Below are 14,206 nucleotides of genomic sequence, written 5' to 3' on the forward strand. Positions count from 1 at the left end.
TATATATATATATATATATATAATAAAAATTTTATGAGACAATTGTTCATCGTGAACATAATCTAGTTCCGCCCTTGCATCCACATACATGAAAGTGTTTATAAAATTAAAATTGACATATGTTGGTGACAATTTCCCTGACATTAGCAATTGTACATTTCAAAACTATCAGCACGTATCTCAAAGTAATCGAATGACCCCGATGACAGTCGAACAATCAAGACATTCTATCGTCCAACAAGCGACTGTGTGATCAAAATCGACCGACACACTTTTTTGAGAGATTCAATCTGCGAACCACGCCTGTAATCCCAACCGACCAAGACACATGCAAGGGCCTTTAATTGCAAGCTAGTCGACCGACTCGCTTTTACTACAACGCACATGATCTCTGCACAAGTATATCCTACAAATTTGTTGAATTATTTTAATAATTTTATTCTCATATTTTTTTCCCCATCCATATTTTTGTATTAATAATTTTGAGATCTTGAAGCTGATTCTTTATTTGATGAATGAATACTTTCCTATTATCGAACGCACAATCTAATCCAAACACGGTTAATTAGTTAACCCAAGGGTCAAATCTTCTAACAACTTTCTTAAACGGGCACATCATTGAGTATTTAATTCAGTGCACTAATTAAGCAATTTCATTCATTAAATTAATATAATGCATAATAAACGGTGAAGATTTGTCTCCCAAAATTCATAATTAGGTTTTGCTTCTATGCATAAGGCTGTTTCAATTTGGCTCGTTGTTCGTAAACAATTTGTGTTTGGCTCCTTAAGCAGCTCGTGTTCGGCTCGTTCGTTAAGCCTAACGAACTGAACACGAACAAATTCTTAAGCTCGAAATGTAAACGAGCCGAACACGAACAACAGTTTGTTCACTCGTGTTCGGCTTGAAATGACTCGAAAATTATATAACTTTTCATATAGCAATATATTACATATATTATTTATATAATAATATATTATATATATTTATATCTAAGTTTAAATTATAACACTTCATGTGAAAATGTGATTAGTGTTTTCTTTTGTATAGATTTGATCCAGGTTCGAATCACACACTTTACATCTATTTTTTCTCAATTTTAGTTTAACGAGCCAATCTCGAGTCGAATACTAGCCGAACACGAACACGAATATTTAAATCGAGCCGAACACAAGCACACTGTTCACGAGCCAATTTCGAACACGAGCTATTTCGAACGAGCCGAACACGAGTCAAGCCTGAGCTCGCTCAAGCTCGAGTCATTTACAGCCCTATCTATGCATTATATACATATTTTACCAAGTCATATGTATTTACGTATCTAATATCTAAACTTTTATATTTATATTTATAGCACCCGGGATGAAAAAATGAATGTTTAAAAAGGTATATTTATATTTAACAAATAGTAAGCAGGGAGATTTATATTGCTCCCACCTAATTTCTATGTATTAACACATCAAACACTAAAATTCCAGTTTTTAGCTATATCCGGCTTGAACTTCAAACGAGTTAGCTCAAATTGTGTTATTTGGATCTATTCCACCTCGAAATCGGCTCTAAATTAGCTTTGGACTCATTATATTCAATTTAACATAGCATTATAAATATAATTTTTATAAATAAAAAAATAATACGAGCCAATCACAGTTCATGCAGATCTATGTATCGTTCGAAATTGACTTAAAAAAATTTTGATCCAGGTCGGCTCATAAGTGGCTAGTTTATTTCGATTCGATCCTGATCCGAGTTAAAATTCAAATCAAATTTGAGTGATTAAAGAACTTGGAGCTAAATTCATAGCCCTGCTACCTACATATTTTGAAAATATAGGAATGATATGAGCTTTATATAGAAGTTGGAGTTTGGGTGGTTGATATATTAACACATAAGAATTGATTGGTATTTGTAAATGCCCCAAGTATGTAATAATGATATTATTGTTGGAATGCTAAGGAAATATTATGCATGTAAATATGACATTTTAGGTTTTAGATGTGTAAATAGAGAAGAATTGTGTGGAATGTATGCAAATACCCCTTCACGTTTTAGCAAAAACCCGGCATATTAAAATGAAGTAGAATTGCACCTAGCGGAGCCGAGCTCGGGCTGGACTCGTGTTCGGCTCGTTCGAAATAACTCGTGTTCGAAATCGGCTCGTGTTCGAAATTTGCTCGTGAACAATGTGTTCGTGTTCGGCTCGATTTAAATATTCGTGTTCGTGTTTTTTTCGTGTTTGGCTTGAAATTGGCTTGTTAAAATTAAATTGAAAAAAATAGATGTAAAGTCTGAGATTCAAATCTGAACCAAATATAAATAAAATAAAAAATTAATCATATTATCACATTAGATGTTATGATATAAATATATATAATATATTATGATATAAATAATATATATAATATATTATTATAGAGATAATTATATATATTATTTTATTTCGAAGGTGGACATGCTGAGTGGCTGTTCCGAACAACGAGCTTTTTGGACGGCCTTAATTGCATCCATAAAATAAGCCGGATAGGGTTCAATGGCTTACTGCTACTCTTCCAACCTTCTCCACTTCACTCCAATGGAGCTCCTGCAGCCAGTCTCTTCCTCATGGTCCATCACTTCCTCCTCCGCCCCTCCAGAAGACAGAAGACGTTCACTTCCTGCTGAATCGGCAAAGAAAAACTTCAATTTTGAAGGACTCCTGAAGAAATCGAAGGGGGAACTCTCCAAGATTTTGAGGACGGAAGCTGCGGTCATCGCCATTGAGGGGAAAGCAAGATCCTCCAAGTTCAATAACCTCTGGCCTAGAGCTGTTCTTGAGGCCCTCGACAACTCCATCGCCGGTAATCGATGGGAATCCGCCCTCAAGGTCATCATTTACCCTTTTCCCATCCTTTTTTTTTTTTATTTTTTTTTTTGAGTACCCTTCTATGTCTTCTCTTGGTTTTTCTTTCAGATTTTTGCGTTACTCCGCAAACAAAACTGGTATCGTCCGAAAGGCCAAACATATGCGAGGCTATTGACGATGCTCGGGAAGTGCCGGCAGCCGGAGCACGCTTCCTCCCTCTTCAGAACCATGATTTCTGAAGGCTTTAACCCAACCTTAGATGTTTACACATCGCTAGTCGGCGCATTCGGCTACAGTGGTTTATTTGATGAAGTGATGAGCATCATTGATGAAATGAAAGCTATCTCTGACTGCAAACCTGATGTCTTCACTTACACGATCCTCATCGGGTGTTGCAGCAAACTACGGCGATTCGATCTGATACCTTCGCTGCTTGCAGAAATGTCTTACTTGGGTATAGAATCCACTTCAGTCACTTATAATACATTAATAGATGGTTACGGCAAAGCTGGCCTGGTCAATGAAATGGAAAATTGTCTCTCTTTGATGCTTGAATCCGGAAGCTGCGTGCCTGATATTTTCACACTGAACTCTATACTATCTGCTTTTGGACATAGAAGAAGAATAAGTGAAATGGAGAAACGGTACATTGAGTTTCAGCACATGGGCATTGATCCTGATCTTACCACCTTCAATATTTTGATTAAATCATATGGTAAGTCTGGAATGTATGAGAAGATGATCAGAATCCTTAACTTCATGAAAAAAAGGTGTTTTTCTCCCACCACTATTACATTCAATACTTTAATTGAATGTTTTGGGAAAGGGGGAAAGATTGATGAGATGGAGTATTATTTTAGATTGATGAAAATGGAAGGAATCAAACCAAATTCCATTACTTACTGTTCGCTTGTTAGTGGATTCAGCAAAGCTGGGCTTGTAGAGAAGGTTCCTTTCCTCATTAGAGAGATAGAAAACAGTGATGTTTTTCTGGATACTCCTTTCTTCAACAGTGTAATCAATGCATATGGTGAAGCTGGAGATATAGAAATAATGAAGGAGATGTTTTTGTTGATGAAGGAGAAGAAATGTGATCCTGATTATGTCACATTTGCTACAATGATCAAAGCTTACAATAGTAGGAGCATGGATGTAGATGCTCAAGAGTTGGAGCTTAAGTTGGTTGAACTGAAGAGTGAAATTATGGTAACTTTTCATTTACTTGGATTTGTTTTTAGTTTTAATTAGCAGAATATATGCCATATCAGTTAAAGAAATATTTTTAGGAACACAATTCTTATGTATTTTTACATATCTCACACCAAAACTATCATATTTTTATACACAACAGTCAAATCTTTAATATCACATCAATGATAGCACTTCTACCACTTTTTAAAAGTGAAATACACATTTTCATGAATAGGTCTAAAGCACCAAAGTTTTATATATCTAAATATAAAAGTTTAGGTGTGAGATATGTAAATACATAATTGTGTGCTACGTATATAAATTTCCCTTTTTTTATTATGACTTCTTCTGAATTGAATCTTTTGACTTTTTTTTTTTTATAACTTCTACTGAATGTGCTGTAAAATTTTAATATGTAAAGGTGGATAAGAATTTATCAGTTACATTAAATTTATTAACTTTTCTTCAATCATTGACTTATGCCAATTAAAATGGCTTTTTGCTTGTTGCTTCTTGCATTGGGTGATCTTGGTCCTTAGACTGATGATTAAATATATTGTTAAGTCTACACCATATCTTATATTTTTGTATGCTTGAGGTTAATTATTTCAAAAAATATCTTAATTCTCTCTTGATATCCTTTATGTTCATCATTCATGGACAGTTGAATGGAGTGATGAAACAAAATCATAAAATCCACGCTTGGAGAAGGGGATAAAGGAGCAGTCGAAATAGTTTGAACTTGTCATATGTTTGGTGTTCGAATCAAAGACAGTTAGTTATCATACAGAATGAGTTTTTCCATGGCCCAAGCGGCAGGATCACACTCGAGGAACTCAATCTCTTGCACAGAAAAATGGCTTCATTCTAAAAGGATCTCTTGTAATACCAATCCAAGAAATTTTATGCATATCAACCGTCTCTGTTTTCGGTAAGTATGGTTCAAATTCTTCTAAAAAATATTTATTTTTAACTATTGCGAAAGATTTTGCTTAAAAGTCCATTATTACACAGTGTTTGTTAGCTAACCCTACCAAGTTTCGTAGTAGTAATTCGTGTCAATTGCTTATGTAAAAAAGCCTTGAACATATTTAGCACAGAATACATTTCAAATGCAAATTTTTTATTGCAGAAACTAGTACTTTAGAGGAAAATAACTTCTTTTGTGAATCCTGTCTGCAGGTCTGTTCGAAATTTTCTTACAGATTGTCTTATTATTGTATTTGGCAGTTTCTTCTGAAATTGATTCTTATTTTAGAGACACAGACAGCTTCCATTAGTTTCTTTTGTGGTCATATTTTACTAGTTTAAATCTGTTGTGTTTAGTTTCACTTTTTTATATTAGTTTTTTTGGAAGATTTACATACATAGCACTCAATTCCTATGTATTTACATGTCTACAACTAAAGTTCAATTTTTTTACGTATATGTCACCTTACCTATGCATGAAAAGGTGTATTTCACTTTTTTAAATGTTAAAATAGTGTTTTTTTTGGTGATATGAAAAATTTGGGGGTGGAATTGTAAATAAAATAAAGTTTTAGGTGTTGGATTCACAAATACATTGGTGTATGCATATTTTAATCCGCCAAATAATTTTGCCTATTTCACGTAAAGCCACACACCAGCTTCGGATCAGGACCTGGTGCTTGTTTTTTCAAGGGGTAATATTTTTAGTTAGTTAATTTTGATTTTAATAAATAGATCTCAAATTAACTCACTAGTATATTCTTAGAGAAAGATAATTGCCCATTTAATTATATTAAAAAAAATTAAAATCATAAATATATCTACGAGTTTACAAATATAAATAAATATATATATATAAATATATCATTAAAAAATTACATATAAACTCATTTTGGACTTTTTTTTCAACTTTTTTTTTTTACAATTTAATTTAAACCACTTGAAAAAAAAATGGTAATATATTCATTTAATGAATATGTTATAGAGGCTGATGCGGGAGCAAGACTTCTGCGATTCTATGGACACGATCGTGGGATGTGGTTGGTCCATATCATGAAAACTCAATTGTGGGATTTTGTCGCCTGCTGCAACCACCAGCCCTTATAGGCCCCTCTTTAATATTATTTTTAATTAGAATTAGGTTTTTCTTAAGACAATTATTTATATATTATTATTTCCAATTTGTTTGGGATTTTTTTCGGTTTTGTGTATTTTGAGATTCAATTCTTTGATTTTTATACTTTAAGAAGAGTTGTATCATCTTTTTTATAATTGGTGTGTGTTTGTAGGTGGCTCAAGAATAGATGATGGATCTCTCTCGAAAATCATGCATCATCGGAGTCAACATTTTGTGGTTCTCTCTTCAAGCCGCCATATGCCTCTTATAACTTTCTAAACACCGGCAACCTCACATATTCCCATTCCCCTGCTATTTGATAACCATCTCTCTACTAGACCAATCTCTTAAATATCTTCTAAGAACTCATGAACACTGTCATTTGGTATAAGAGCTCGAGAAACCATAATTTTTTAAGAAGTTATCTTTACTTATGTCTAAACCTTCCTACAACTTGATATCCTAATCATTCCTACCGCATTTATCAGCCATAAACCTAAAACTTGAAAAACCAATCTTCCTAACTCTGCCAAAAATCTGTTAGGACACTTACTAATTAACTTTAAGACATTAGCCAACCTTTGATCTACAATCTTGTATTCGTCAAAATCCTAATTAGGAGAAAATGACACATTGTCACCTAGGAGAAACATGCAAAGAAGTGTTTTAAAACTTATAATTGATGATATGCAAAGAAGAATCTTACAACTGCAATAAACGTTTGTCGCCTTTGAAAGCAGATAACCTGGAGAGGACGCCCATAGCCACAATTGTAGCATATTGGATCGAAAGAAGGAAGTGAATCCCTTCCACCATAAAGTTTTTAATGATGTACCAACACCCTCATGATTTGACATTGAACATCAGCGTAGAGCCTATGATTTTGGAGTAAAGATTTACCTATCGGATATTGATGAATATTTAGGTCTCGATGAATTCATTGAGTGGCTTTGAACAGTGGAGCACATTTTTTAGCATAAGATGTTCAGCACAACAAGTGAGTTACTCATGAAGAATGTTTCTTTGTGGTGGGAGAACTTAAAGTGTCTTCGACAGCAGGAAGGGAAGAGTAAGATCATATGGTTTAAAGATGAAATGAAGACGTGTTAGAGAGATTCTTTTGTGGATGAGTACACAATTGAATTTGACTAATGTGTGCTGAAATGCAAGTTGGTGGAATCAAATGAGCATGCAATGGTGATGTGTCTTGTAAGACTGAAGCTAGGGGTGTAAACGAATCGAGTCGAGTTGGAGCCACCCTCAGCTTGAACTTGAGCTTGATTAATTAGTGGAGCTCAAACTCGAACTTGAGCTTACTTTTATGGTGTTTGAGCATGCTAACGAGCCAGCTTGTTTATTATGAAAGAGAGGAAATAATATTAATTAAAGCTACTATTATAATAAAATGTCAAATAAAAAGAATTATTAGGAGATAAATAATAAGAAATCACTTGATTTAAAATATAAAAAATTATTATTTTTTAATTTTTTAATAGTTTAAAGATAAATTGTTAAAATTTAATATATTTTAAGTATATTTAATATTAATTATTTTTAAGTGAACCAGCTTACAGGCTAACAAGTCTAAGTCAGTATTGTGGCTTGATCTTGGCTTATTATCTTATCGAGCTCAGTTCACAAGCCACTTCGTCGAGCTCAAGTTGGCTCACGAGTTTGTTTGGTTCAATTACACCCCTAGCTAAAGCCATCAATCAACATTGTGATGCAACTATATTTTTATTGGTCTTTACTCAATCTACGTACCTTAACTTTGAAAGTGAAGAAACAGTATCGTCACCAAGGGATCTCCACACCTTACAAACAGAGCTCTTAAGTTAGAGTTAGGGTTATTTTGAGAGGGAGCTATCTATGTCTTTGTTATTTCTTGTTCTTGAAGACTTTTGCTTTGGTTTTGTATAATTGGAGATTTTAGTTTCTGATTTTTAGCTCTATTCTATCTTCTTCCTTGCACCCTCGGCAACCGTGCGTCATTGAAGCCGGTATTCTCTCCAATGTTTTTAGCCTGGATGGTCGTCATATGCCTCTTATCCCCTTTCAAACAGTTTGACCTCGCATTTTCTCATTCTCTTGTTATTCCACAACCACTTCCTCGCTATATCCATCTCCTAAACACCTTCTAGGAACCCTAGAATGTTGTCAAAGGTCGAACTTGAATCTACAACAAACATGAAAATAAATTTAATATAACTTCAAAAATTTTTAGAACATTTCAACAAAATCTATTGCACAACAACAATGAACATCTATAGGCAAAGATATGAAATAATTGTTAAACATATTAAACTCTGCTACAGCTCTGAAATAGACACTACAATGGATAAGCAGCCTGCAGGAGCCCACCAAATGCACATTCAACTAGTATAAATTCAACGAATTCTAGATCATCCTAACAAAATGGTCAGCGAAGTTTATCAGCCAGACCCATCGGAATCGGAGCCAGGGATCGTCGTTTGCAAGCAGTCAATGAACTAACTCCAGTTGAGATGGTCGTTTTATGTGACTCACTGAATCGAAAGCTACTTTTTTGTTGCAGAAACTGTACTAGAGACAGAAATACATCCATTCTTGTAACATCTCTGTTTGCCTGCAGAAGCAGTGGGATCATCTTTCTGTTTAATGAAGATATACAATTTAGAAGAATTCAACCAGTTACCTCCACTAGAAATCTCGCCCAGACCTTTCGATCGCGAATCTCCATGTTTCCCTTCAAGATGGTCAAACCAAATCCGCGAACAACTTCTGCTATCTCGAGAAACAATCCTCGTTCTTCACAGAGCATCTGTGGGCAATGAGAAACTTGTAAGATGCAGGTCAACTTGAATATAAAAGATGAAATAAGCATTTTTTTTACCTCAACAAGCAACTGCCCTGAAGGATAAACATCTTGAAGCAATATTGGGCACACCATGGTTTGCCCAGCTACTTCATAGGCCCAAGTAGCTCCACCTTCTTGACCATTTGTATTGTCTTTTAGAACAACTCCACTCTCTTCACCTATTAACTTAATACCCAAAAATAATAATTTTAGTGTTGAATGACTTGATTAGAGAGCGAGAGAGCGCGTGTGTGTGTGTGTCAGACCTGGGGCTCGCCGGGTAGTTTGAGCTTGTCAACATATTTTGTTATGCTTTGCAAGAAGAGCATATGCTTAATAGTTCGGTCCAACAAAGAATCGATGCTGCACTGTTTATGTTCATGCAGAAGGGAAGTTTATCACATGAAATCTGGTGTTTAAGTAATATTTCAAGGAGAGATTAATAATAAGCACCTTCACACCATTAGGAACAATTTCTCGCAGCTCTTTTACACGATCTTGTATCTGCTGACGATCTTTAGGCCTCGGACGAGTATTCTCCCCAGGTCTCGCCCTTTTTCTAACCGGTTTGGCAGATTCCTCTGGTTTCTCGGGCTGATGAATTGCAGGACCTTCAGCATTGACACTACAAACATCATTAATTATAGATACTCGCATCATTTCCTCCACATCACATTTGGACGGTGATGCTTTGGGGATTTCAGCATCTCCGTGGCCGTGTTTAGTCGTAGTTGATATTTTAACAGCATCCAATAGCTCTTCAAAACTGCTAGAATCTGAAAACAACCCTTTGGCAGGACCAGTAACTGAGCTCATTTCGAATTCAGATACACTGTTCCAAAGATCAGCACTAAAATCTGCGCAACCATTGCTAGAAACTGGCAAAATTATGTCATCCCAACACTCTCTCCTCGAAATCATTGGAACGGGATTGAATTCCATGCCATCAAACAAGTCATTATCTGTAAAAGCCTGATTAGGAGCATCCACCGGAGAAGATGCGACACAAACAGCTGGATTTGCAGTGACACAGTGGATAATAGAAGAATTTGAGGCTGTTGGAATTATGTCGAATAGTTCAGATACGGCCTTTGGGGGGCAAATTTTATTCCCCGTATAATTGGAAGAATTAATATCTATAGGCCACATGGTCGATTTCGAAGATGCGCCGAACGAATTACTTGAAGGTGTACCATAGAACTGGTTTTCAAGGCCGTGTTGTTTGATTCCAAGCTGGCGAAGTAAATGCTGAGCTTGTGCAATGAAGTCTGAACTTTCAAGGATCTGAAAGGAAAGTGGAAACTGAAAATTTAGGATATAATTCAAAAATTAAGACAAAATATTTGTACTAGAGCCTATATATATATATATATTAATCTGTTATGGACAATGTTATGTTTTGGTTTTTATTGAAGCTGTTTTGTGCTTTTGTTGTTATTTCTTTAATGTTTAATGTGTGAATTTCTGCATGTTTTTTTGCATTGCTTGTTTGTGTTGTGTAGGTAATTATAGTGTTAGAATTGTAACTTTTGGCTAGTTATAAGTTGCCCTTTTGTGACCAATTTGCCATTGATTTTATTCACAATTTCATAAAAGTTATGTTCTCAAGGTATTTTTGCAAATTAAACTACAACTTAAAGCATTACAATATTTACTACCATGTCACTGCCCCTTCAATATCCCTCCCCAGTTAATTTGGCCTCATTTTCCCCCCTCCAGTAGTTAGAGAGAGAAAAGAGGGGGAGAGAAAGAGAAAGAGAGATGAGTGAGGACATAGAGAGAGAAAGCTAGAGAAAGAAGAATTGTTCCTCGCAAGCTAAGGAGACCAATCCTCTGCCTTTTTTTGAGAGAATTTTTACACATCTAGCACACAATTCTTATGTATTTACATATCTCACACCTAAACTTCCATATTTACATAATACTTTCAGAATCACTAACCTTTTGGGTGGAACCAAATTGAAGCACTCCATATGGGGGAAGAGAGATTATTGCAATTGTCTGTAAAATGAAAAGACAGTTTGGGAATCTATTTAGTAGTGGGACATTTGCAAAGATGTATAAAAATAAAAAAATTTACCTACATGCCCCACAATATTTTTATATTTACCTTTAAGCGAAATTAAAGATACGAGTGTTATGTTTGTAAATATGAAATTTTAAGTGTTAGATATGTAAATACATAGGAATTATGTGGTATGTATGTAAATCCCCTTAAAAATGAATGGAGCAAGTGTGCAGCTGAGTTTAATGTAATAACAAACCTTCATTCCAGCCCAAACCTGATGTTGCCACTCAGCACTACCCTGATAATGGCATAATGAAATGAGATTCTGTTGTAAATTTTGATCTTTGGCAAGAATTTAAAACCCTTTTTTTTTTTTTTTTTTTTTTTTTTAATAGTTAAGATTAGGATGCTCTTTATGATAAAAAATCAACCAAAGAAGCATTGAAATGGAAAAGAAGAAAGATAAAAACAAAAGCAAATTTGCAGTTGTACCTGGAACATGTCTGGATTGACACTAGAGCTGTTCTCACTTGTCTCCATACAAATTGCATCAAGATTTATCCACCTGTGCTTTCCACTCATGGCTACTTCTCCAATGGCTCTTCACAGTTAATACACAGTACTTCAATATTAGCCTTATTTATTTATTTATTTATTATTTACTTAAAAATAGGATGGTATAACAATAAATACAGATTTTGTGTGGGTTATAAAAATATGACCATGAAGAAATTGAATTTTACTTAATAATATATGAAATGGCTACCCATTTTATAAGATCAGCAAACAAGAGAAAAGATTACCCTTGCCCAATCAAATGGACCTGATTGGCCACCACCTGAAAAATCATCCCACTGTGTTCCTCATGGTAGCTTTCCCCCAACATAAGTAACCTGTAAATGGAATGAATCTTAGAATGAGCTTTTTAATTAAAAAAAAAAACGAAAATTTACATACATACCACGCAATTCTTAGGTATTTGCATGTCCAACCCCCAAATTTTCATAGTTGCAATTAGAACAGTTTGATTTCTTAAACTTCTGCATGAAAGGTGTATTTCTTTTTTACAAGGATGGTTATTGAGGTATTTTTGATGTGATTTTAAAAATTTTGAGTGGTATGAATGTAAATATGAATGTTTAGGTGTTTAGATATATAAATACATAAGTGTTCTGTGGTGTGTATGTAAATGCCCCTAGAAAAAAAAGGGAAGATTACAAACATATCACTCAATTTCTATGTATTTACATATCTAACAACTAAACTTCTTTTTTTACATAGATGCTATATTATGCATAAAAAAATTGTATTTCACTTTTTTAAATTAAAATAGTGATATTTGTTATATGATATGAAAGATTTGGATGGCATAAATGTAAAAAGATAAAATATAGGTGTGAGATATGTAAATATGTAGGACTTATATAGGAATTTGATGGTATTTAAGTAAATGCCTGAAGTGAGGGTTCAATTTCTCACTCAAATAAATGAAAATAAAATTCCTATTTTTCTTAAAAACATATTTTCCATGTGCAAGCAATCAATTAACAGCCTACGTAAAAATAGTTAAAAATAAATAAATCATCATTTTCTAAAATTTATATTCTATTTAAATTTTAAAACAATGATTCCCTTCCAAACCCAAATAATAATAATAATAATAATAAAAGAAATATATATATATAAGAAACTAAAACAAAATTTATGGAAAAGTGGAAAATCATCTATTCAAATCAATAGGTCCGGTTCAGGTCCGGCTCAAAAATGACCCCTTGAAAAGGGTAAAAAAATAAATGGGTTGCAAACTAAGACTCATACCCGAACTTGACCAGCTGATCCTGAACATGATTTGAAATTTCATGTTTATTCGGGTTAAATTTTGATTTTTATGTTAACCCGAACCCGTCATGAATAATAAACAGGTAGAAATTTTATTTTTTATTCGGGTTATATTTTGATTTTTATGTTCAACCTGAACCCATCCCGAATAATAAACAGGTAGAATCCTCTGACCCAAACCCGACTCAAAAAATATCCGGATCAACCTTAACCCGGATTTTTCGGCTCTAATTCGAGTCGAGTTAGCATGTCGGACCAATTTTTGATACCCCTGGTGCATTGCAAAGAGCTAAAAAGGTAATGCAAAGTGTTAAAAGAAAAAAAGGTCAGTCCAAATGATGACAGAATTAATACAACCTTTTTTCAGAAAAATAAAAAAAATTAAGCATGTTTATCAGCCAACGAAATGCAAACAAACTTTTTTAGCAAAAAGAAATGCAAAAAGTCGGCCTTTTTTTAATTATTAAATTTGTCGCAAACCAAATACAAATTAAGCACTAAAGATGCTGAAACCCTGAAACTCAACTAAAAAACAAAACCATCGGAGCTGAAAGATCCAATCCATGGAGTGAAGATGCTGCACTGTATCAAAAAAATTAAATTTTTACAAACCTTTTTAAATATTACATGCTCAACCCCCATTTTCTCCAAACAAATAAGCATTAAAAACCCGGCAAAATCTTCAAATTGCTACAAGAAAAATATACTGAAGAACATAATGTGATCTTACAGACTTGCAGTACAGCATCCATGAATCAAATGCTGTCAAGAAAATCAATGGCGGCACAACGGAGACGAACAAATCAATGCTTTTAACTTACCGCGGATCACCGCAATCGTTGCGCCAGAGCGCGCCGTACGTCCACCCACCGTCGTTACAGAGCCGTCCGAGCAACTCTCCGGCCATCGTCGCCGTTGACGGCCGGTAGGCGGAGGAATAACGGCGTTAGACTCTCAGATACAAGCTTTGCTGCCTCAGTTCGATCAAGTAAGCGTTTTTAGAAATAGGGAGCAAAGCGGGGGTTGAGTGAGAAATTGAGGAGGCTTTTGGAAGGATTTGAGATCTTCAGCATTAATGGGAGGACCGGCGAATAAAAATAGGCAGAGGTACTTTTTGGACTGAGATTCGCCACAGCGCAGCCGGTGGGTTACCGGCTGTAGCCGGTGATTGTTGGGTTGCCCTTGGATTTTTGGCCTGTTCTTGAACAGAGAGGATATTATGTGACGTATTGAAAGTATAATTTTTTTATTATGAAATTTTGAATTTAAATCATGTTACGAACATAAAAATGTGTCAGCATGAATCTTAAAATAGATGAGCAACTGACGAAGAAGATAAATACGATGATTGTTTTTAGATGAGAATTGGCGAAGGAAGCTCCATATTCGAATGATCTTCATTA

At 34.6% G+C, this 14,206-nt stretch overlaps 2 protein-coding genes across 6 annotated transcripts; one reads left to right on the top strand and one right to left on the bottom strand.

Moving 5' to 3' along the window:
• Positions 1–2,478: 2,478 nt before the first annotated feature.
• LOC110021504 (pentatricopeptide repeat-containing protein At3g53170) lies at positions 2,479–9,830 on the top strand. Of its 3 annotated transcripts, none has more exons than XM_020720031.1 (4): positions 2,479–2,864; positions 2,952–4,049; positions 4,699–4,965; positions 9,754–9,830. In XM_020720031.1, the coding sequence occupies exons 1-3, from the start codon at positions 2,532–2,534 to the stop codon at positions 4,750–4,752; spliced, it is 1,485 nt and encodes a 494-aa protein (XP_020575690.1). In that variant the 5' UTR covers positions 2,479–2,531; the 3' UTR covers positions 4,753–4,965; positions 9,754–9,830. The 3 variants fall into 3 exon arrangements, with proteins under 3 accessions (XP_020575690.1, XP_020575681.1, XP_020575699.1); XM_020720022.1 differs by lacking the exon at positions 9,754–9,830 and adding an exon at positions 6,293–7,547; XM_020720040.1 differs by lacking the exon at positions 9,754–9,830 and adding an exon at positions 5,989–6,109.
• On the bottom strand, positions 7,734–13,859 carry LOC110021484 (transcription factor EMB1444-like). Of its 3 annotated transcripts, XM_020720011.1 has the most exons (10): positions 13,625–13,859; positions 11,768–11,857; positions 11,457–11,565; positions 11,221–11,262; positions 10,898–10,957; positions 9,410–10,240; positions 9,223–9,324; positions 8,993–9,142; positions 8,795–8,920; positions 7,734–8,725 (listed from the first exon to the last, which is right to left on the bottom strand). In XM_020720011.1, exons 1-10 carry the CDS (start codon positions 13,708–13,710, stop codon positions 8,540–8,542), a joined length of 1,782 nt encoding a protein of 593 aa, XP_020575670.1. In that variant the 5' UTR covers positions 13,711–13,859; the 3' UTR covers positions 7,734–8,539. The 3 variants fall into 3 exon arrangements, with proteins under 3 accessions (XP_020575670.1, XP_020575655.1, XP_020575663.1); XM_020719996.1 differs by having other exon boundaries at positions 8,795–9,142; XM_020720004.1 differs by lacking the exon at positions 11,221–11,262 and having other exon boundaries at positions 8,795–9,142.
• Positions 13,860–14,206: the final 347 nt, after the last annotated feature.

The sequence above is a fragment of the Phalaenopsis equestris genome, unplaced genomic scaffold (assembly GCF_001263595.1).
Source record: "Phalaenopsis equestris unplaced genomic scaffold, ASM126359v1 Scaffold000002, whole genome shotgun sequence".
NCBI classification, from domain to species: Eukaryota; Viridiplantae; Streptophyta; class Magnoliopsida; order Asparagales; family Orchidaceae; genus Phalaenopsis; species Phalaenopsis equestris.

What these genes read in the sequence shown, in the direction of transcription:
- LOC110021504 (XM_020720031.1), top strand. Translation starts at nt 2,532, where the DNA reads ATGGCTTACTGCTACTCTTCCAACCTTCTCCACTTCACTCCAATGGAG. An exon ending in GATGGGAATCCGCCCTCAAG is followed by an intron (nt 2,865 to 2,951) that starts GTCATCATTTAC and finishes TTTTTCTTTCAG; the next exon opens with ATTTTTGCGTTACTCCGCAA. An exon ending in AACTGAAGAGTGAAATTATG is followed by an intron (nt 4,050 to 4,698) that starts GTAACTTTTCAT and finishes ATTCATGGACAG; the next exon opens with TTGAATGGAGTGATGAAACA.
- LOC110021484 (XM_020719996.1), bottom strand. Translation starts at nt 13,710, where the DNA reads ATGGCCGGAGAGTTGCTCGGACGGCTCTGTAACGACGGTGGGTGGACG. An exon ending in TCAATCCAGACATGTTCCAG is followed by an intron (nt 11,263 to 11,456) that starts GTACAACTGCAA and finishes TGCCATTATCAG; the next exon opens with GGTAGTGCTGAGTGGCAACA. An exon ending in AGGTTTGGGCTGGAATGAAG is followed by an intron (nt 10,958 to 11,220) that starts GTTTGTTATTAC and finishes TTCATTTTACAG; the next exon opens with ACAATTGCAATAATCTCTCT.